General features: G+C 41.6%; 7 protein-coding genes across 7 annotated transcripts; 3 read left to right on the top strand and 4 right to left on the bottom strand.

Annotated features, from left to right (window-relative positions):
- Window positions 1–463: 463 nt before the first annotated feature.
- Window positions 464–4,613, bottom strand: EAE98_007737 (uncharacterized protein; the record flags this gene model as incomplete). The annotated part of the gene is made up of 8 exons (XM_038955360.1): window positions 464–569; window positions 843–916; window positions 966–1,120; window positions 1,680–1,870; window positions 2,164–2,472; window positions 2,749–3,001; window positions 3,416–3,926; window positions 4,428–4,613. 8 exons carry the CDS (start codon window positions 4,611–4,613, stop codon window positions 464–466), a joined length of 1,785 nt encoding a protein of 594 aa, XP_038808089.1.
- A 1,135-nt stretch (window positions 4,614–5,748) lies between these two features.
- On the top strand, window positions 5,749–6,355 carry EAE98_007736 (uncharacterized protein; the record flags this gene model as incomplete). The annotated part of the gene is made up of 2 exons (XM_038955359.1): window positions 5,749–5,824; window positions 6,204–6,355. 2 exons carry the CDS (start codon window positions 5,749–5,751, stop codon window positions 6,353–6,355), a joined length of 228 nt encoding a protein of 75 aa, XP_038808088.1.
- A 219-nt stretch (window positions 6,356–6,574) lies between these two features.
- Window positions 6,575–7,007, bottom strand: EAE98_007735 (uncharacterized protein; the record flags this gene model as incomplete). The annotated part of the gene is made up of 2 exons (XM_038955358.1): window positions 6,575–6,804; window positions 6,863–7,007. The coding sequence occupies 2 exons, from the start codon at window positions 7,005–7,007 to the stop codon at window positions 6,575–6,577; spliced, it is 375 nt and encodes a 124-aa protein (XP_038808087.1).
- Window positions 7,008–10,019: 3,012 nt separating this feature from the next.
- Window positions 10,020–10,851, bottom strand: EAE98_007734 (uncharacterized protein; the record flags this gene model as incomplete). Its single annotated transcript, XM_038955357.1, has 3 exons — window positions 10,020–10,141; window positions 10,196–10,273; window positions 10,326–10,851. The coding sequence occupies 3 exons, from the start codon at window positions 10,849–10,851 to the stop codon at window positions 10,020–10,022; spliced, it is 726 nt and encodes a 241-aa protein (XP_038808086.1).
- Window positions 10,852–12,128: 1,277 nt separating this feature from the next.
- EAE98_007733 (uncharacterized protein) lies at window positions 12,129–13,986 on the bottom strand (the record flags this gene model as incomplete). Its single annotated transcript, XM_038955356.1, has 4 exons — window positions 12,129–12,583; window positions 12,659–13,226; window positions 13,289–13,558; window positions 13,609–13,986. 4 exons carry the CDS (start codon window positions 13,984–13,986, stop codon window positions 12,228–12,230), a joined length of 1,572 nt encoding a protein of 523 aa, XP_038808085.1. The 3' UTR covers window positions 12,129–12,227.
- A 1,458-nt stretch (window positions 13,987–15,444) lies between these two features.
- EAE98_007732 (uncharacterized protein) lies at window positions 15,445–16,205 on the top strand (the record flags this gene model as incomplete). Its single annotated transcript, XM_038955355.1, has 2 exons — window positions 15,445–16,056; window positions 16,116–16,205. 2 exons carry the CDS (start codon window positions 15,445–15,447, stop codon window positions 16,203–16,205), a joined length of 702 nt encoding a protein of 233 aa, XP_038808084.1.
- A 5,166-nt stretch (window positions 16,206–21,371) lies between these two features.
- EAE98_007731 (uncharacterized protein) lies at window positions 21,372–23,261 on the top strand (the record flags this gene model as incomplete). The annotated part of the gene is made up of 1 exon (XM_038955354.1): window positions 21,372–23,261. One exon carries the CDS (start codon window positions 21,372–21,374, stop codon window positions 23,259–23,261), a length of 1,890 nt encoding a protein of 629 aa, XP_038808083.1.
- Window positions 23,262–23,494: the final 233 nt, after the last annotated feature.

Genomic DNA, 23,494 nt, shown 5'->3' with positions numbered 1-23,494 from the left:
TAACGTTTTGGGCACTAATATAAGATCCTATACGTCGCTCTTCCCTTGGCGTTCTGCTTATTGTAAAGTCAAATGATATGTGGGATTTGTTGCACATCGTGGACCCCTACAAGCTTTTTATTTGATGTTTGTCTAAGTGCTAGGGATTGTTAGTATCACTCGGCTGTCTATAGCGCATAGTTTATCATACCCTTCTCATACTCTAACAATCTGGTAGCTTCACAAAATGTTTAAGCAAGTACCTTCCAGCACTCGAGATGAGAACACCTCAGCTATAGTTCCTGATTTTGATGGACCAAGGTAGAACGTTCCAAAGTTTATTGAGTACTGAATGAATTGCACAATATTAACAAAATAATGATGCAGATTCAATATCCCCCAGCAGAAGCGGCAAACAATAGTTGTGATATATAATGGCGGTCTCCACAGCGCCAGAAAATAAGATTTTTCAGAGCGGAGAATCTCATTCTGAGTCGATTAATCTGTCGACCAGCACTGTGGGGACAAGCATCCTCTTTCTCGTTCTGCAAGTGTATTGAGTCCTCCAAGTACTACGGAGTTCGGATCCGCTTCGGTGATGTTAGCAAGATATGAATTGTGTGGTGTTGAGTCGGAACTTACTTGTATCTATACATGTCGATACAAATGAGAAAGTCTCCACGGCATCAAATTGTGACGAATCGATGTTTCTCTGGTGCCGCAAGAACGATCCCAATCGCCATCACCATCACTTCTGGGACCGAGTTTTAGATGCAGCAAAGCACAGATTAATAGCGAGTTCGATAAAACGCAAACCTTACTAGTGCTGGTGATTTTTACTGACTCAATATATGATGACTTACAAGCCGAATATTCTCCAAGGCCGCTTTCGTGAAGAGAGCCATCTAATGGGAAGTGCATCTTGTATCCTCGGAAGCTATTTTGCATCAGCAGAAGTTAGAATATTACCCCGTCGGTGATCTTACCGCGAACTTGCTGGCACGAGGAACTTGCAGGAGTCTGACTGCGAGCTTCGCCGACTCCATTATAGGTAGCTTCAAGAGCGCATCGCGGCTGACAGAGCCAACGAATTTTTCTCCTTGACCGAAAGGTCTGGGCAATCTTGTGAAACTCTGTTGTGCTGAAAATAGAACATTGCAATTAGTTGAGCAGTGTTGGTTCACTTGAAATTAGAATTTTCTAAAGAAGAAACTGACAAGAGAAAGAATCTTGATATTCTGATGGAGTAAGAAAATGATCGAAGGCTTGAGCCTATAACAGTTTTGGAGAAAATTTGAATAAAGATTTAAATTTGTGTGAGTGTGTTTCTTTGGTTTCGGAAGGAATCCTTTTCTTGTTACAAAGGCAATCTCTGAACTTGACAGATTGATGGGAAGAGGATTTGGATAGGGCTCATATTTATCTGCGCCTTTATTCACAGGTGATGAGCTCCTCTTCTTCCCTACCTCCGAAGTATAATTAAGATCTTGTTTAACCTTCTGCCTATCTTTCTGCTCTAGGATATCCTTCTTCCCAAATGCATCAGCCACATCCAAAGCAGATGTTCCTTTTCAATCCTCTTGAATCAACGCAGTACAACCTTTCTCGTCCCTTTTCCTCCAGCGTTACACCGGACAATAAAATTTATTCGTCAAATTTCATCATTTCTTCCTTGGTATATTTATTCAACAAAAACAAACAACGCCTTTTCGTCTCCATGTCTGTATAGTACTGAAGCATAACTTTGAAAGTTCCAATGCTATAATTCTTGGAATTTGCTACACGCTCAATGATCGACAAGCGTTTCACAGGGTGAACGTCACATCTGGCGCCATTTCTGGCCAAGAATTGAATAGTGGTGTCAAAACTATCGGTATCTCTGGTTGTAAATCTGTATGCGAACAAGGCCTCAAGACATGATTAAGCATCTGTAGAAATGGCACTGTAATTGTCGTAAGTCAATTAGCAAACTCTGAGTATCAATTAGATTACGAAACTGAATTCTGATATGATACGGCATGACGGAGGGGTAATAACAAATACTAGACTTACGAAACATCGGCTCCATGATGGATGAGTAGCTTTAGTAATTCCACATCTTTAGTTCGGGCTAAAACATTTTATATTGAGCCATGCCCTTTTTCATCCTTCATCGTCGCATTGGACCCTGCGTTCAGGAAACACAACCAAAGAGGAGTATGTCCATTTCTGTCTTTTGCCTCAAGATTTGCTCCATACTTTATGAGCAAGTTGAGGATTTGCTCTCTAGCATGAACTAGATTGTTGTCACTCCAGCTTTCTGCAAGAACATGTAATGCTGTGCTCTGAAAATGCTTTCTATCTTGAGGTTTTGCAGAATGCTGTCGACGATCAAGCATTCGTGGTCCGGAAAAAGCATTTGGATCTGCATCCCGAATCAATATTTGCTCCACACAACTTGGATTCCCACCCATGGTTGCAGCGTAAAGCATAGTAGTACCTCTGTATACACAACTTATCGAGACATTAGTGTTGGTAAGTATGGCTCGTACCGCTTCCGCGTTTCCATTTATTCAACATCGCCACAATGCCTCCTCGACGCCTCGCGTTTCGAGGAAAAGTACAGTCACAAGTATAGTTTAATCAGGCCTAGAATTATCATCGGTCCTTCTGGTCGGATTCACACCAGCTTTCAGTAAAGCCAGTACTATGGGAGCGAAATTTCTGCAAGCAGCTTCGTGAATGGGCCTCAGGTGAGAATCATCTTCATTGTCGAGTATGGTACGATACTGTAGTAAAAGCTCAAATATTCTGAGATGACCAGGTTGACAAGCCCAATGTAGTAGAGTACGGCCTCCAGGATCTTTGGAGTTGATATCCTCAGTTTTAGATAAGAGTAATTTCAAACAGCTGCTCATTCCGCTGAACGCAGCCACATGCCCTGGCGATGGTACTAACGAATCTTTCGTGATAAATCGAATGCCCCAATCAAGTGTTAGCCACCTTCTAAAGTCTATGTCTTCCGGATCTGAAAATGCTGATACTGCATCGAAAACAGACTCGTCCTCAATTTCATAATTATTTCCATGATAGGTCCAATTTCAGATGGCATAGTCAAGGAAAGGGTGATCAAGCTTTGCTTTCCGAAAACCGATGCTGTGAAGGGTGGCTATTAACCAATCACAGCAACACTCATCATGTCCACGATTACACCTTGAGCAATTTACTCGTGAAACATCGTTCGATATATTAACGACGTTAGTGAGTGTACCTGACTGCATGTAAGCTAAACAATTAAGAACCAGGCGTTTATGCGCAGAGTTCTGATCGACAGCAGGGAAGTGAGGAAACGACCCAGAAGGATTGTGCTGAGCTCGATTGAAATCTAGAAGAAACTCGGTGCACGAGTGATGGATGACTTGAACCGTTTCGTCATTCATAATCTCAAGTCAGGGACCGCAAGCCGACTTTACAATGGTCTTGGCACTGGACAAATGGTATGATGGGTAAACAAATGCGAATAGATCTGCAATCTCGTTGAGACGAAGAAGTCGAGAAGAAAATATCACTGCGTTAAGAATGAATTGTTGAAGGTTTGTGTCGATGCCGATGGATTTAGACTGTTGGAGAAGGATGCTGTTGAACATCTCCTGCATGCCGACAGGGAGAGTACTGGCAATATCTTCGGAATCCAAATGTTGTTTTGAAACCAGAGCTGGCATTAGCGATTCTAAAAACAGGCGAGCGCACAGGAAGAGTCCGGCAGATCTATCACATATGATTGAACGTAATGATAGTTGTGTATCTGGATTATTTCTTTCAAACATGCTTTCTAAACGGCGAGAGACAAAAAGATCTATGTCTTTGCGAACTTGATCGTCTTCGAGACTAATATGAACGATAGAAGCATCCTCCAGCTTAAGTTGCAATTGTTGAACTGGGCGACTTGTCATAAGAGTTTTGACGTACTGTGGCCGGAATGTCGCTAGATTGTTGAGTCTTTGTAAGAAATCCTTCTCTTCTCCGATATAAATCTCTTCCAAGGCATCAACGACGCAGTAGACCTTTTCAACTGAAGACAGACTGTCGGGATATCGATCATGTGATCTAAGAGGGCACTGTATTGCAACTAGCGTATGTACTAGCGTATGCACTAGCGCTAGCACTTCTACTATATTAAGTACTAGCTTCCCATAGTAATAATGATGAAGAACGAATAAAACACAATAGACTAAAGTACTATACACTTTATCAACCCCAAGTTGATACCAACACAGACCAAGGAGTAGATAGTCCCATAGTTGCCCATTCGAGAAGTCCTCCAATTTCATGTCCACAATGGCGTTTAGGGCCACCTGGAGACCAACGCTATGTCGTAAGAGCTGCGCCAGCCAATCACAAACGAGATTTCGTGATCTTCGATTCGATTCAATTATATGACGGAAAAAATATTGAGGAGTGTCACAAACCCAAATACCGGTTTCAGGGGCTCGTGAAGCTATATGTCGATTGAATTCGCTAAAGTCATTAAGGTAATCCGTGGGTTCGAGCCATGCCTCAATTTTCCTCAGCTCTTCGTGATTTATAGGAGATTTTGACTGCTCGATAATCTCAACGTCTTCCGAATCTAAATTGACTGAATTTCCTGAGCTCATTGTGAAATTGAGCTGCTAGAATAATTTAAGAAAGTTGGTACGTATTATATAATTCTACATTGACGGCGGGCCCCTGTAGGCATTCACGCTGCCGAATGTGTGATTCCACTTTGAACAATGATTTAATGAGATGCATGTTCTATGTTTTTCATGCAAAGGACTCTAAAGTAATGAGTGGCTTACATAAAAGAGAACAGACATAACATAAATGATACAAGTCATCAGGACAAAAGCTGATCGAGCATACAATGGAGGAGACGTGTACAGACTGACTGGTAATTTGATGGACCTTGATTATATAAACACGGGTGCGTTTCTTGCCATGTTCGATTAACCGCCTTCGAACGTCTCGCTAAGAGAAAAAAAATTGCCGGCGCTTTGGCTATATATTTTACCCCTCCCCTTCATTTATCCTGCTAGGCAAAACCAGTGTAGGCAATAGTATACTACAGTAAAACTATAGCATATATTAGCATATTGATATTGCAACTAGTATGTATAGAAAGAAGGTTATACCATTCTCATACATATTTATATACCTAAAAAATACTAGCAATATATTGAAATACTAGAATCTAATACAAAATATATATATTTCTATCCTAATTAAATTAGAAATAAGGGATTCCTATTCAATTTGAAATAAGGAATGTAATTTTATTATCTAATATAAATAGAAATCCCTTTTTCCTAATCTAATTTGGATAGAAATAAATATTTTATAATGAATTCCAGTATTTCAGTATATTGCTAGTAGTACTGAACAAATAAATGATATTAAATATTTTTAATAGTATTGAATTCTATACTATATACAGATATATTTCGGAAAGAATTGATATATACTACTAAACTAACCTATATACGGATTACGGGAAATACTATTGCCGACACTGGGCAAACCCAAAAGGGCTCAAGCAAAACTGTATGGGAAGTTTCAAAAACATCAAAAGATGAATGAAGTTGTATGGACTCAGGATCACAAGTGGCTTTCTGACGGGGAGTCGAAAGGCCATCAAAGATTGCTGATTTGTTGGGAATCCAGGTTTTCTTACAAAATATACTCTAACAAACTATGGGGTGGAAGAGGTACAATGGTCACAGTGAGGGCTTTCGTGCGCTAGAATATAAAATTATGGGTAAATCAGTGACCGGCGTGGAGGATTGGATAAGAGGAATGACGCTAGAGCCACATACACAGAGGAAGGCAGGTTAATGGAAGTTCGATATGCCAGATTATAACAAGCCGAGAGCTCTAATCAGTGTTTCTTTTGTTGTGCTGACGCCATCTGTTTTGGCACTACGAGATTTGTGAAAGGGATACTGACGGATTCGCAGCGATTCAAACACAACCACCCAGTACCCAACGAGAGCTATTCACACCTCAGACCTCTCACTTTAACGAGACTAAGAAACGAGATAGGTGAAAGGCTGATGAATGTAGGAGTAAAGCACCCAATCTAATGATAGACATGTATTACATTAGAAGACGCTTCTAGTAAGAGTAAACCTCACCAAAATAATCAAAGTATCAAAAGATACAAAAATACAGGAAAGAGTTTTGATGGTTTTGGATTCGATATAAAAAAGAGGAAGAGGAAGAGGAAGAGGAAGAGGAAGAGGAAGAGGAAGAGGAAGAGGAAGAGGAAGAGGAAGAGGAAGAGGAAGAGGAAGAGGAAGAGGAAGAATTGAATCACATCTCACTTTTCCTACAATCAGTTGCAACGAGACAAATAGAGTGAACAGCTGTTATATAATTTCGGTAAAGAGTGGTTAGGTGGACATAAGAAGTCAGCAGGTTCCCCGCTGCAGTTAGGAGATAGACATTCCCAGCCAAATAAATAAATGGCTGATTGAATCGCTACTTCTTCAATCCTCTATTTTCCTTCATTTTCCCTCAAGTTTTTTTTAACACCATCTTCCAATCCTAGCCTTTGTTTATGTCCTCTCAGACCTTTCACTTAAGCTCCGGAGTAGAATCCGTAACTCAGAAAGTCGACATTTGCAACACAGCTTCCAACTGAAGCAGTTCCATACTGGGAACTGTCACCTCCTTGGTTGAGACCAGTATAAAAGGTGACGTGGTAGTTTGGGGACAAGCTCAAGATCTTGATGCTGTGTTGAGTGGCGCCAAAATTGCCTTTCGTAGTAGCAGCTCCATCAGTAAAGATAACGGCACCACCACCACAAGCTGTCATTCAAGAGTTAGTTAGGGTAATAAGGAGGAAATTATTGTGAGATCGACATACAAGAATCAGTGTAGACTGCGAATTGAGTACTGCCTCTCTTCTCGAGAATCATGGCAGCATTAGCTTCGGCATCAGCGACAGGGAGAGCTGGTACAACAGCAGCCAAGATGGCGGTGATGATGCTGGTAGTGTAAATGAACTTCATTTTGAAATTAATTGTTGGTATAAATATATATGAGGGTTTCCTTCTTGTGGGAGGCTTGATCGATTGAAGATGTGTAGATGTGATGTTCTGCTGGTGAAGTGATTCTCTAGAGGGGGGCATCCATGATCTCTTTATAGAATTTCTGAAGATTAGAGCAAGGATGCTTTCGCAGTCGGGTTATTAAATGAGGGGTCTTGACGATTTGCAATCTTGCTTTCAACCTCGTTCCTGCAATCTGATTATTGATAAAAGCTAATTGCGTATCAATCTTTTGCCTGTCCGAGATTAGCTGCCGCAAGTGTCAGCGGATCGAAAAAAACTGAGTGTGTCTCATCCATATTTCTTGACATGTCAACACGTTAGCGACGTATTGTTGGCGCAGTGAACGTTTAGTCAACATGGCTGAAGCATAAGCATATGATCGCCGAACTCGCAAATCACGATCCATGATGTATATTGATATAGGACTAAGTGTCGGTGATTTCAGCCAGTCACTCAAGAGCACTGACATGAAGATTAGCAAGATATTGCTCGAAGTTGATAGAGACCATGGTACCTTCACCGTACCGTATTCCTTTTCACATTCCTAATATCGACTTAAGAGAAAGCAACCAGCAAGTGTAGATTATTACCTGTAGTGGCTAATGACTGAAAGAAGCCCAAGAAACACCAAACATCGTCATTCTTCACCTGTTTCACTCTAAGTTATCCTTACAATTGCAAGGTCTACTTCAAATATGATATTGTTGATATTTTCTTTATATTCAAATCAACCAAATAGTTCTAGTGTTTTCGTAGCTTGTTTGTGATTCAATGGATGTTTAAAATCGGTCTTAGATAAATAAATATCGAATTATCTGAAGAACAGCAGATTTACAAAGATTGATTTTTGATGTACCTACGAAACGGCTCATTTAAACTGCCTCGGTAGGTAGTAATTGCAATAATTTTACGATTGTTCTCAATCTGGAAATTGAGTGACGATATAATCTGACAGGTATAAGATCACAACTCCACTTGTTCGAGGGTAAGCTGAGGTTTCAGTCGAGAATGGCAATTTTGCATCATCATTCCACATTAACTCCGATTATAAATTCTTCATTTCATACTAGCGCATACATCTTATGCACGTCGTCTAATATGGATTCTGATACATTTCTGCAGGGAAGGCAAAAGCTTATTTTCACTTCCACGTTTACTCAACACTAAAGATTACTCTATACGTACTCCGAATGAGGTAAGGGTTTCGCGTGGAAGACAACATTCACTCTACGATACTCCAATACGAGACGCCATAGAGCGATCATCGTTGTCAGATTACTATTGCGAGAGCACCATAAACCGATTACACTTCTATGCGTTAACTAATATACTTGGATTACTATTTGATTTGCGCGTCGATTGCCCCTTACATGCACGTAAGGCATCCATAAATGGGCATAAATCTCGTAAATTATTGACCCTGAATTATTACTAGGATGTCTGTCCGGCTGAAATATATTACGTTCGCCTTTCGTGACGAATTTAAAGACATTTGGGGGTTATATGCCGTGCATAAATAGCGGGGTGTGTAGGCAGTAGCTTGCTTACTATTTCTCCAAACCAATACAGAATGATCAATCCTGGATCTAGAAATGCGATTTGATTTTCCCCTACAGTCACAGGAGAGCAAGCAATACCCGGAGAAGATCTGTAAGAGAAATAAAATGAAAATCCAATTCGGAAGATTCGCAAGCTAGACATTCTCAATAGAAAACTAATCATTTTCTTGGTCTGATTTCGAGAGTCTCACTGTGCAAGATCACCGCATATGAATGGTGATTTTGGATCAGCAGGAGAGAAAGCACTTGACTTGAAATACGCGAAAGAAGATCGTTCGAAGTTGTCGCTGTGTGATGAACTTGTTGCTCAAGCCAAAGACCAAACTTTAACGCCACAACCATTTTATCCCCAAAGCATAAGAATCACACGTTGGATTACCAATCACAGTTAACACTTGTAGAGCGAAAAACCAGATAGATTGATGAACGCTCTCCAGGAAAGAGATCATCAAAGTATACACAGTCTCATAATTTGTCAAGTAATCCAGGCCCTGGCTTCCAGAATTGCATGCTTGTCCTCTTCCTGTGTCAGAAACGATCAAGTTCTTTATGATGTATTCAGGCTGCTGATGCCTCTAAAGCATCAGGATATCATCAATACTGCTGTAGATCTAACTTGAAAGACAATGCAGGCCAAGGGTTCGATCCAGAAGCCAGAAAACAGTAGCATAACCTTGGACTGGAGACAAAATCGAAAGCTATGGATGTTCGATTACTGTCGTGAAAAGAAGCAGAAAATCTCATCTTTGATTGCGTGAATCATAAACACATGAAGTCCAAAGTGCGACATAGTATGGGATGCTAAGAAGACCAATTATATCTTCTAGATTTACAAAGCAAAAGAATGAGCTCTTATTCGAGAAATTCTTTGGAACAGGAAGAAGAAATCACTAAGCTTTCGAGGAAGATGTCATTACTGTGATCGAATATGGAATAGGTCAGTGTACAAATATTATTTTACCTCATTTAATCACCATTCTCTCTTGTGCCATCTGAGATAACGAGAACCAAAATGTAGTTCGATGTCATTGTTTTCTGATTGTTTCGTGCTTGGGTTTAGAAACCTACAGTAAGTATGCTTCATTAAACAAGCTTCACAACAGGCAATATATCAGAAGCAAATAGAAATAGAAGTAATATCAGCATTAAAAAAATACTAGGGGATCTTCTATCTTTTCCCGAAATTTTCTCGCCTGTTTCCCCAGGGGTCATCCCTACAATCATCTCGAACTAGGGACAGAACTGGCATACCAAAACCCTCTGGTAGTAGCATTCTTGGTACTTTCGCGGATTTGTGGAGCAACATAATTATTTCCTCTGACATGGTACAATTCTTCTCTCGTCATTAAGACTTCGCAATATGCAAATTACTGGCGATGGTACATTAGCATGTTCTGTTCACGATCCCTCTTCACGGTGAACTAACCTCGTGATGTGCAACAGTAGCTGGACGTGCAACTGGACGTGCAACTGGCCGTACAACAGTAGCTGGAGAAACTGGTTTGGGAGTAGGTTCGTAATCTTCATCGTCCACTATGAAAAGTTATAAGTAAAGAGTTTCCATCGTCTTGTATAATATAATCTTACTTTCTTCATCCGAGGAACCTGCTGAGCTGGGGGTATATTCACGATCAGGTGTAAGATTGGAGTGGTCATCTTCGACAGCTATATACAATCAGTAAAGGTAATTCAATGGTGGGTTGAATCGAAATCTTACGTTCTCCCATGACAACAGGTTGGGTCTTTTGAGTGCTCCTTGTTATGTAGCGATGAACTCCAGCAGGCGCAGTGATTTCAGCAGGCGCAGTGATTTCAGCAGGCGCAATGATTTCAGCAGGTGCAGTGTTTTCAGCAGGCGCTTCATGCTCATTATCACGTTCGAAGAAATCGGAACCACGAATTTGGCTCAAAGAGTGGTGGACACGTGCGAGAGCAATTGGGTCACGGCGGACATGGTTGTAAAGTAGGTTATACTTTGATTGAAGTCCATTGTGCTGACACTGAAGGTTGCCGTGCCGAGTTTGAAGGTCATTATGCTGCATTTGAAGTTGGTTGTATTGAAATTGAATCTGCTCATTTTGGATTTGAAGCTGATCACACTGATATTGAAGTTGATGGTGTTGAAATTGGAGATCAACATTTTGGCCATACTGAGCATAAACTTCTCCGTTCTCAGGAGGAAAAGAAGGATACCGCTGATGGTCGGTGATAGGGTAGTACGGATTCTGATAGTCCTCTTCCATTGTATTTTGTGTTCAGACGCGCGCCTTTTGTACTGTACAAAGTTACATTAGCATGAAAGATTTTTCAAATCAGATAAACGATTGTGAAGGGTTGATAAGTTGATAAAACATTTTGTGACATACCAGTTAATTGTTGTTCGAATTATTTAGAATCAAAATTGACCTGGTATACAGTAGGTAACCTTTAAACAAGTCACACGGACCTCGAAGGTTCCAATACTTACCTACTTTGAGCCTCGGATATTGGAAGTCATGTGGGTAAGGTTAACAGGTGAATTGATAAGACAGACGAGTTGCGGAGGTGAACAAATGGACTTTACCGAAAGATGGAAAAGACAAAAACTTGAAGTGATTCTCATCTGATGATTACTGCTTTTGATATCGTTAGATGTTTGATAGGATAAGCGAGACTCAGGGGTTCTTGTCTGATGTTTGTGGGGGCTGGGTAGCATTCGTCATGAGTACTCAAGATGATCTTTTTTAGACCTTCTTCAGGCTTAAACAACGAAATATCAATGATTTAATTAGTTACACTAATCATTTCAGGTCATTCGATATCTAGGTATACACAATGAATTCTCAATGCTGAATATTTCGCTTCTCGGTGAGGCATAGACTTTAATAAAGAAGGTTTGGTTTGCTCAATTGACTCAACTTATACTACAATATTTCCATTTAACATCAACATAATCAATCATTTTCATACCCGCATCAACAATTTTATAGTCTGAGCATCTGACATGTTGCTTGCATATATAAGTTAAGTTCTATTATCTATGTAAGAATAAAGAAGGTTCGCACCTGATTCTATAGATATAAACCTCTTAGTTTAGGAACACTTGAGTGGATATTAACGATGATCTAAGGGAACTTAAGAAGGCACATTCTAGTAAATTCCTTCGGAATCATCAATAAACGACTACATACATTCTAACATTTTCTTCTACTTCAATCTAAATCGCTTCGCTTGTCGGGCATCTGAGTTTGACAGCATTATTATGTTGAAGTAAGTGACATAGGCTTTTGAATTGTACAAGGACTATTATTCGAGAATAAATTGAATGCGTCGGTACTAGAAGAGGTAATCTGTGTGCTTTCTGTATAGAGGGATGATTCTGATTCTACTGAAGTTGCTAAAGAGAGATTTAGAATGCGACTCAGAAGGAAGTAATTGCGCAAGATAGAATTGTCATATATTTTCTGGAGAGAATAATCAGGTGCAACCGCCAATGGCATGTACAATAATCCGACCATGTTCTACTAGTTCCGTAGTAGTGGTGTTAAAATGGTTCGCCTGCTAACCCTAAGAATTATAATCTATCGACGTATGTCTATGCACAGATACAGTACAGTTAAAAATTTGTGTGAATTTCACATCACGAACCTTGTGAATCTTCAAGGTTATCCGACTTTTCACTCTGGAAAACTTTCCTTGGCCATTCCATTGACTCCTTCCATTTCACTTCACCGTCCCGGGTCAACTGACTCCAAATTCCCTCCACCCATTTTTGATGACCTCTGATCTCACCCCCGACTCCAAGGCCACTGCTTGAACTACTAGGATTACTGGTTTCAGCTTCACGACAAAGAATAGGCCCCATGATCTTCTGCACTGCTAGAAAATGAGCAATTAATACTCTCGCCACTTGATTTGTTTCATCTATAAAAGCGCAGAAGGTACGATTACTCATCTTACTGATCGCAAGATAGATTTGAACAAATTTGAAATACGCTATTGAGGTGTCAGACAGTCATAACATGCCATGCAAGAGGTAACAAGGAGAAGGTATAGTGAGGAGAAGAATACCAGATAGAGAAGAGATTTCCCATTGCTCGACAACGGCTGAAAGCATTCCAAAGAATTCCATATTGATTTTACTTCTCTGGCATATATATTTAACCAGATTCAACGATCTTTTAGCATCCTGGGTGGAATGATTGGGAATTTTAGGCAGATCAACAAGTCGCCCCTCCATCTGTTGCCAATGATCTCCATCCCCATCAAAGCACATTTCTATCCCTTTGTTGTCTTGCTTGACGAGGAGACGGCTATCACGTAGAATGCTACAGCCACGGAAGAAATACAAGAGTTCAAAAAAGCCAGACAGATCAGACATATAGCAAGATTGAAACGTCAGCAAGTAGAGAGTTGCTTGTATTGTTTGTCTTTGGAATTCCGTCGCGGTCAAAGGATCGAGTCTGGTGAAAAGTGCTGACAGTCCACAGATGGCGAGTATGCGGTGATGGAGTGACAGTGTGTAATAGCTTTTGGCGGGACTTCCTGAGTTGAGTGCAGAATCAAAGGGAGAAAAAGGTGAATTGCTTGAAATATGGGATGCTGATAAGCCAAGAATAGCGTGCAGTAAGAAAGAATTCTTGCGAGAGATAGTCTGTTAGGCCACATCCGTTCAAAAGTGTAGGGAGCGAAACTACTCACATGATGAGCCAGAACTGGAACATGACGAACCCACTTTTCCTTGCTCCCTACAGGCAAATACGGGTGAGCATGCATCAAAAAATGATGAAAAATGAACATGTCATCTAAAGAGAATATCGTAGGTGTAGCTTGCAAGTTTCCATACGGGACCGGGCTTGGATTAGACATTTGGCGAGGCTTTAGGGGTAATATTGGAGGTGGAAGTGTAGGGTAGCTGCAAGACAGTTGATTTCGTGCACAATTTTGACATGAAGGTAGGGTTTCTTGACACTAGAATTATTAACATAAATAGATTCCATGTTATGAAGTGAGACCTATACTTTTACTTTACGTTTCTTGCAATTGTAACATCCACGTCTCGACTTTTTGTGCCCTTTGCGAGGTCTGCGGGGCTCATCTTGCTTCGTGCCGTTACTTGGCCATCCTGTAGAGGAATCTTGGCTAACAGTAATATTGTCCACCAAGCGAGTGTTACTACAACTGCCAGCAGACTCTGAATCTATGGAACAATCATGGTCGCCGCTCCTCAGACTGCTCGGATCTTGTTGCGCCACACTGCTGCCTGGACCATCACAATTTGCGTTTGCATAGCGTTCGTTTACCCGTTCAAACAGTTCAGTTCCATCTCTTAGTCTTGTGTAATCATCACGAAGCCATCTGAACGTGTTGATGTATTCGATATTCATTTGCATAGGCATGGCCAATAATCATGCGATAATAGATTAACGTTGCAGAGGACCGATTCTAAGCGCAGCACATTTCAAGCCGAAACTTTACCACGTGACTTGCATCCATATCTTATCAGATATCAATTTCGCGGCTATTATTATTCTCAGTTGGAACATTTTCAAATGTCGATTGTTTGAACACTTTCATACAAACTCAACCTCCATATTTCATGACAACCACAGCCGCAATACTACTCGAGCCTAGAGAGACATTGAGCCTACCTACAAACGGTGTTCAATCCCTTCATTGAATGCTTGTACTGGCAAAGAGGACGTGATTGTTTATCTAATATATAACCTAAAGCACCAAGTCCCTGGAAAAGAAAGCTCGGGTACAAGTTTCTTTCTATGTAAAGCTGGGCCCGAGGCTTGTCGGATCTTGTCATTCTCTTATGTCGAGTTCCATGAGTACAGAACGAGAGAAGCTTATGTTATGGAGGTTTATGTTGCGATTTTCCCTCAGTACCGGGCCGATGGCGGGTCTACTGCTTATTAGCAGGGTTCAGAGCCAGATGCAACTACAAGGAACATGCATTTTGCCTATGGGTAATGTGGTGCAACCACTGCAACGCAAGCAGAAGTTGATCTTATCAGATGAGAACCATTGAAAAATTTACATGTATTTTTTGAACCTCGGAGATAGAACTCAATCGGGCTCAGGCGAGCTCTCAAGCTTTTTATCGTACTGACCGCATCCTCTTGGTGGAAAGTAAGTGTCAAGCCAGGACAAATAATGGTAGAAGACTGGAAGTGGGCTAGAAGACCGAGGATATTTATCAGATGGAAATTCTCCTGCAAGGTTTTGGAACCCTAAAATTGTGGAGCGTATTAAGTTATCAGATTGAAAATCATTGGACGTAGTCCGGCTAGTGTCAGTTTAGCCACCACGATGGCATGATCACCGCAGTGAGCACCTGAAATCTAGTCTGTCTGAAAAGAATCATGATGTATTAGGCATCGGTCCCGATACTGGCGACTGCATCATCAACTAACAGTTCAACAGGTAGGGATCTCGAGGAGCTGTTGCCATCTCATGTGATAAAATGGAATGACTCTTGTTTCTCTCTCTAATCCCTTCCTTTCCCAGCGGAAAATTTGTACCCTGCTTTATCAAACTTTATTGTTAGATTACCTAAAGCTAATTGATGTTTTGACCGCCTTCACGATTCCGACTTGGTAGCTATTGATCGGACAAATAATCTTCAACATTAATTTCCTTCCATCTAGAATTCTACTTGAGCGAATCTCCTGCTATGCTAGTTTGTTCTTCTGTTTCAACATCTAACATCATACCTCTCTCCACCTCCACCACCCCATTCCAAGTCTCGTTGCCCTCGAAATCCTTAAAAACTTCCCCAAAAACTTCAACGACTCAGTCACCATCAGCGCAAAAGAAGACCGAAAACAAGAAACAAGAACAAAAGCATAATGTCTCTCCAAATCCCCAGCTACGATCCCCCTCAAACATCCCTTCCTCGGCCCCATCCCCATCTCACAAACCGCACGCGCGCATACGACATCATCTCGACAAACTTTTCCATCGCCCAACTCAGTCTCGCTATCACCGCGACGGTGAAACGGAGTCCGTTGTCAATCTTATTCCTGAGTCAAACTCCTGAATCAGATCTTGGGGGCTTGAAAAATGAAGCTGTCTTCATGCAAGATTTTGCCACAAGTTTAGATCCAACTTGTCGATATACATTCCTCAATTATCTGAGCGAGGAGGGGATGTTGGGAGAATGGATGACCAAAGGGGAAATGAATCCAAGTGTGGAAGAGTGGACAGAATATGCTAGATGGTGTGCCAAGGTTGTTAGGGAAGAAGGATGGGTTGACTTCTCTGAAGGTAGCGTAGAGGGAGCCGAGCGAAGAGGAAATGGAAGAGCCATTGATCTTATGGTTTCTGGAGAGATGTTCAAGGCGGATAGAATTTTGGATGGGAGTGAAGAGTCTATGACCTTTGCAAATGAAAGCGAGGAATTAGACCTACTCCAAGCTACAGATGCATTTCAAAACTTGTGCGCGGCAGCTTCATCTTCTGTAAGTTTACCTTCTTCCTTCAGATATTCTGCGTATTGTGCCTAACATGTCTCCAATAGAATCTAGCGGCACTCACAACACAAAACGAGAAGTTACTATCTCAATACGAGAAAGAACAAGCAAGCAGAATGGTCAGAGCACTGCTGTAGATATTTGGGCTGGCTCAATTATTACGATCTTGAATGATAGATGGATGGTGTTCAGGGACCTCATTTGATTCCTTTCGGCGCATTTTCTGGTGCAAATACCAGTAGAACTTTTAGATTTTGAAAATATCAATGTACATAGTATGGAAATTACTGATGCTTAGCTTTGCTTTGAAACATCTACGTCCTAATAATTTAGCACTGTTTTTCCCTTTTACTCTATTATTCTGGCCACGATTTCTCACAAAACTCGTATTCGAGAAAAAAAAAAGATTCTGCCGACTTGTTTTCGACAAATCCGGAAGGGATACACGATGCATCATGTATGACAACGATTCACATGTCAAGCCATGCATGCAGCTCAGACAGCCGACGAGCAAGCTTCGTCCTTGAAAGCTTTATCCTGCAATAAGGTCTTGGCTGGGAAGCTCGAAGCTGGGTGTCTCTGTATCAAACCCCCACCTTCCCGATACCGCTGTAAGTGGAGCAGGTGGGATCGCTCCGTTCCTCCCCTGCTTCTATGTGGGGTGAAACTGCCGAGTCAAGAGTTTTGACTCGGGACGAAAGAAAGAAGGAAGGTAGAACTCGTCATCAGGGATAATATGCAGTGGTTAATGGTAGCCCAATCCACGAGACTTTTGCCGGTTACACAAAAGATTTTCCATGGCGGTTCTCTGTCTAGGGGCTAATTTCTATGAACTTGAGATTGCAATTTTGCGGGATGCGATAGATGAATTTGATCCGGATCCTGGGAAGGAGTTTGTGAAATGACGAACGTATACGAGTATACATGGTCGGAATTCTGGCGTTGGAGAAACTGATGTATTAGAAAGTCCTTCGAACGAGACATACAAGTCAAGACATTTTCTCTGCATTTCTGACACCCAGAAGGCTTGAATATTAGACGCCGCTTCATAACAAGATCAGGTTTCTCTGACATTAGCAAGGTCACATTCTCAAAATCGGCGGTTTCTGTCATTACCAGATTGCATTTCCGTACGTGGAACAGTGACCTCGTGGAGGGCCGTTACAATCTCAACGGGGAATTCATGGTACTAGATCGCATGGTGGTGATCCATCGACTCCGACGTACGGTTGTCAACACGCACAAACCTCTGGGTCACGCATTCAGCGGTGAGAAACTTGGAGATTTCGATGCAGCTTCTCATGGTGTGGTGAAAGGAATTGATTCAATTCCTCGTGAGTTTCCTGTTTCGGTGACTTTGCCGAGGGTTTGGGAAAACGTCTTGTCCAGCAGTAACATATACTGAATTCACGCCATGGAAATTAATAGTTTAGCCTGCTTGGCGCAGTGGTAACGCGTAGCACTTGTATGGAAGATATTTCAGCGATGCTAAGATCATTGGTTCGATTCCAGTAGTAGGCAATTATTTTGATGTTTGGTAGTTTCGTACATTTTTGGAGATGGAAACTGACTGCACTGCACGCATTCTCAAACTATCCCAAGAAGAGTTTCTTACCTCTTTTCCCAGAATATCTCGTTGTAAGTGGTCGGAAAGGAGAGGGAACGAGGGGAGAGGAAAGTGGCGATCATAGTGTAATGAGCTCCATACCTCTAGACTAGCTGAGGTAGACAAAGTTCAAGTGTACAAGGGCGATTATGAGAACAACAGATGTAAAAGAGAGCACTCGAGTACAATGATTTGAATGGATTTGATGTGGGGAAGTGGATTCTCAACATATGGGGACTGTGGGGTCATCAAAGTCACTCCGAGTCTTGCTTTGTGATCTATGAGCTAGTGCTTTGTGATTGGCATGTTTTTGTATTGGCTATATGTTCACTTTAATTCAATCTCGACCCTTCTTCCAGGTTCGTAGAGTTCCTGCTCTGTGATTTGAAGATGAATAGCTGCCCCTTGATGTCGTCGTCTCATCATCTCTCCACTAGAAATTCCAGGTCCCAGCCCTCTTTGTGAATATCAATCAGATCAGCATCTTTGCCCTTTTCACTTCCCATTCTTTATCCTGTCATCCAACTCCACCATTTCTATCTAGCCTCTCGCCCATTCTTGACAGCATTTCCTCCACAATCCCGATGACCCATCACAAAATCCATTCAGTGACAATTGTATTTGGAATCAAAACACTTTCCAGCTTGATCTTGGTGGTATGCCTTATAGTCTGGACAGGCCGCTACATGATTGAGCTGGAGTTGACTGAATTTTGGGCATTTCTCGGTGTTACGCATGCCAGCGTGTCCGCAGGCGAAGTGTGTTAACAAGCTTGAACACATGGTGAGGTAGATTGAATTGAGATATTCGACGATTTATCTGTGAGGAAATGTGATGGTATTGACGAAGTTGACGAAGTGATCAGGACCCTTGCTTGACGAGGCGTTGTTTGAAGGTGTTGAAGTTTGACTTTGGACCTTTTGACTTTGGACCTTTTGACTTTGGACCTTTTGACTTTGGACCTTTTGACTTTGGACCTTTTGACTTTGGGGATTTTGAATCTTCGTGTTCTTAGAGATGGAAAATTATGATTCAAGAATGGATTCTAACCTTGATATAGAGATGGCTGAGGGGGGTAGCTGTATGTCAATCAGCACGGGAAATTGCAAATGTTGAGGTGAATGTTTCTAATTTTGATTTTGATAATTAGTGATCATCTACTACAGCATGCCAAAATTAGCAATCAAGATTATTGGCATCTGATACACATTCCAGTGAATCATGAATGGGTTGTCTGCTTCACTCGTGTACGGCATTTCAAGCATCGAGGGAGAATCTTGTAAAAGAGCGAGCACACGGATATTAACACCACATATCTACAGAGATGAAAATGCAACGTTTTTGATTCTATCTATCTTAAAGTGTCGCAGAAGAAGATACTTTGATACAAGGCATTCAGCCACCAATGTCAGAATGCTCTCTGGACGATGGCTCAGAACCCAAGACTCTCATCTGTTATATCTCCATCTACCCATCCTTCGCCATCTTCTCGTTAGTCTCTGATTATAATTCAGTTACACCCTCGATCCTATTACCATCAATTCCTAGAAACTATGAGCTCGGTAGGTTTAGTCCTTCATTTTGTTGATCCGGCACTGGTTTAAAGACCATGGGGGCATTGAAAAAAGTTATTTGGTAAAACGGGCAAAGAGGAGGATGGCAATTTGTCTGCTGCTGCTGGAGCCATCCTTGTATGCGAATGGATTTATGCCCACATGGGAAGATTGTCCACTGTTCTATGCACATCGCTGCCGTGTTTTGAGAGTGATTTTGATGACTTGATAATTAGTTCCCGGGAATGTGAGAGTTTCGGCCGTGGAAGAGTTTCTGTGGTTGAAAAAGAAAAGAGCAGGGCTGGAGTGTTGGAGTGTCTTTTTATAGGAGCCGTGTGGTAAAAGTTTGATTGGAGCGGCGTTTACGATTCATTCATACAAGACTGTGAATGCATGTCAATTTAAGCATCGCATAACTACCTACCTACCTAGATAGTTAAAATTGACACTTGGGATTTGGCGCCGGAAAAACTAGTTTGAGATGAAATTCAGAAGAAGATTCACATGAACAACAACACTAACGGAAATGCCGCCATTCAAGTTATATGATGGATTACAAGTTATAACTCGCTCATTCACATTATCACTTGGCAATTATTGCATGAATATCATCATTTATCAAAGAAATACGAAACGAAATCGTGATATGAATAATTTGATTTGAGAAGGACGCTGATTTTCGATTTTCTTTCTTTTACCCAGTGCACACACGGCAATGAATCTGGAAACATGGGGAAAGAACCGTGAATATACTATAGCTATTTCAGATGCAGATTCCGTTGCTTTATATGCAGGTTAACGGTCAGTCAGTCCAGAGCCACCCTCGCCAGGAAATCCGTGGCTTAATCAACTAATATCTCAACTCCCATCCAGGATTTTCTGTCAAAAATCTCATTCTCGCCCAGAGTTTCAGTCCCTCAAGCAGAATTCTGACTTTCACAACGGGCACGACGACGACGTCCATCACCACAGCCAGAACAAACTCCAGGGATTTCCACTACTTGTATCTGAAACCGAGGGCAATTTGGAGGACTAAATCGTAGCTGTAGTTGTCTAATGCAGCCATAGATCCGGAATGTGGCGTCACCGCATCCCAAGTAAACAGTGTTGCGTTGTACACACATGGTATAGTTGCAAAGTGTCGTAGAGAGGTATTTGAATTAAAAATGGGAATTGATCAACGGAAGTTGGTCTCTGAAATCTTTAGACTGCGAATTTTGGTAAGATCCGCACCTAATTGGCGCTGCGTTCGTAGAAAAACGGATTCGACAGTTGAGATGAATGAAAGAAAATTCAATGGACATCGATCTGACAAATTGAAAACAAAAGTATCAGGTAATTTTAGATGCTTGAATGCTTGCAGCATGAGTTTGTGAATAGGGGAATTGGAGTGCACTCTGATTCAATGACCACCTGGGAACCCCAAAGTTAAAGTTATGGATATTCGTAGTCACTTATAGAGGAGATCAATTTCTAAAATCAAAGAAGCTTCGCAGCAATATATATCTTCTGTATACATCCTCCCTCCGAATCTTCTTCGTAAACTGACGATTGGAGGGGGTGCTTACTAAATTTAAATTTGGACCAAGGTAGCAGCATTGCTTTATTTCAGTATATCATTCTCATCTTGTCTTACTGCAACCAGTACTTGGAAGATACTCAAACTGTATAAAGAGCAAAGTCCCATCATAGATGGAAGTTGTAAATATGGATGGTAGCTACTTAGTAGTTATGCTTGAATGAGGCGGCTATAGACGCGTAGGAACGACGATCCCTGATGTGGCTCACAATGCTTATCACAATTTCTGATTTTCTGCTTATTTTGCGATACAATTTTTTCTCGGAATGATCTGCTTCCGATAAGCTCAGCTCAGTATAACAGGGCGTCGTCGCCAAGATGCAAAAATATCCAGAAGGCAAAGCAGCCTGCGCTTGATTGGCTAACCGTGATAAATGCCCAGACGCTACTCGAGAAGCTGATGATTGTACTGCATTGTGATTATGGTAACACGATAGTTCTCATCATCTTAAGTTATCTGCTACCACACCATGAGATGAATCTCCCTTAATAAAAGGCCCTTTCTTGAGGAAAAGAGGTATATTTTTATCGAAAGGCCAATTTCTAAAACCGAAACGCTTCCATCATGATGGAAGAAACCCAGTTATATCATACTCTTGAGGTCTCCAAAAAAGAAGTGAGACTCGTCACTTTGCTACCTGGAGACTTTTCAAACGATATTTATTGTACTCTCACAACAGTCTCCTTGATAGATGAGCCATTCTACGAGGCTCTCTCATATGTTTGGGGGAATCCGATGAACAAATGCGACATCAACCTTCAAGGCGTGTCATTTCCAATAACCACCAATTTGGAGTCTGCACTTCGGCATCTGAGGTATCGCGATCTACCAAGAATTTTGTGGATTGACGCAATCTGTATCAACCAAGAAGATATACCCGAGCGCAACTCACAGGTTAAATATATGGGCACAATTTACTCAAAATCATCAATCGTCCTTGCTTGGCTGGGAGAACCAAAAACGAACAAATGCTTGACTTCAAGCCTCACAGCTGGATGGTTGGATAAATTGGTACCGGAAGGAGATATCATTGACGAGGAGAGGGACAACGATTTGGTTTTCGATACATTTGAAATGATGTTAAAAGATCTCGAAGCTCACTGGGAAAGTGATAACGATGACGTTGCCTCGTTTTCAATTCAAAACTTGCGTACAGGCGCCGGGATCATTCGGCTTTTCGAGAACCCTTGGTGGAACCGAATGTGGACAGTTCAAGAAGCTCTTCTAGGGAAAGACACCCTCTTGATATCAGGACGGAGAAGCATATTGCAAAATGACCTGTCGGCTATTTTCACTAGTCAACTTGCACATTCCAAAGACGGTTGTAATCCACGCAAAAGTGGGTTCATTACGACTTCATTTATGAAGATGACGTTTCTTCGTGAATATCGAGATGGCAATGCATCAAGTAGTCTGGAAGGACTTCTCAATGTATTTGGGGAACGGCGTTGCTCAGATCCGCGAGACAAGATATACGGCCTACTAGGTATTCTTGCGACTAAAGAAGTCGATTCTATCCACCCAGATTATGACATTGATATTGCCCTATTGTATGGAAATACAGTAGTGGATATAATCAATGAGGCGCGGAATCTTGATATTCTAAGCCAGTTGTGGCCAAGAAAGTGGCATTACACGGGAATTTTGGCTGGTAAAGGCCCTTCTTGGATCCGAGACTGGACTGCAGAAAGACCCTCTCATGTTTTAGTGGATACTGTAAGCGAGCGTCACAGAATGTTTCCTAAATTTTCAGCCTCCGGCAAAAGCTCTGCCGTAGTGAAAGAAAGACGAAAATCAGGAATCACACTACGCGGTATGTTTTTGAACTCTCTTCAGGTTCTCGGTAGAGCAAACGATGTTGAGGTTGATAATGACGAGGAAATGGCTGAGACATATAGAGAGTGGAGGCGATTGGCGCAGAGTGAGACCCAATTCGACCAGCGGTATCCGAATTCCTCGCGAACTACGACCTACTCGGATGCTTTTTCTCAAACTCTCTGTATGTCAATAGCCTTAAGCTTTGAGTTATCCCAAAGCAATAATTCAGCATGCGAGTATTATTTTAGAAGAGTTTCGAACGATTTGCAAGCGCGCAAAAGTTGCCACTCTTGGTGGGAATCGGAGATCGAGGGCACTCCTCGTCTCGGAGGGAAGCAGCTGCTAAACGCCGAAAACGCAAACTCTGATATCCTTCGCTTTCATAGTATGGTTTACTTCGCTACTCATATGAGAAGATTCTTCATAGCCAAAGAGCCCAGGTGGATAGGTCTTGTACCAATGGATGCGCAGATTGGCGATCAATTGTTCCTACTCGAGGGCGGGAAACTACCGTGTATATTACGTCGGATGGAAGGTGAGGAGGAATATAAGATAATTGGAGACTGCTATGTGCATGGAATAATGGATGGTGAGGAATGGAATTCGGATAAGCTTCAGGATGTGATTTTGATCTAACCCAACTACTATAAGCAACTGTTGAAGAGACACCTGACCACGCTCTTTTGGCTAGCTCATTGTTATTCAAAGCGAAATTGCGCAGAATTCCATCCTTATCATCATTATCGCTCCCCGTAGCTAAATACAAGGGCCAATAGCATTTGATTTTCTCCTCCTCTCCAACCAGATTCCGTTTTGAGCCTCGCATGTGTCTCTGAACAATTCTCACAATTCTTGCAAAGAATAAATCA

The sequence above is a fragment of the Botrytis deweyae genome (genome assembly GCF_014898535.1).
Source record: "Botrytis deweyae strain B1 chromosome Unknown BDEW_019, whole genome shotgun sequence".
Lineage (NCBI taxonomy): Eukaryota > Fungi > Ascomycota > Leotiomycetes > Helotiales > Sclerotiniaceae > Botrytis > Botrytis deweyae.
Note: the sequence above shows the minus strand (reverse complement) of the source record. Positions and strands in the feature narration are given on the sequence as shown.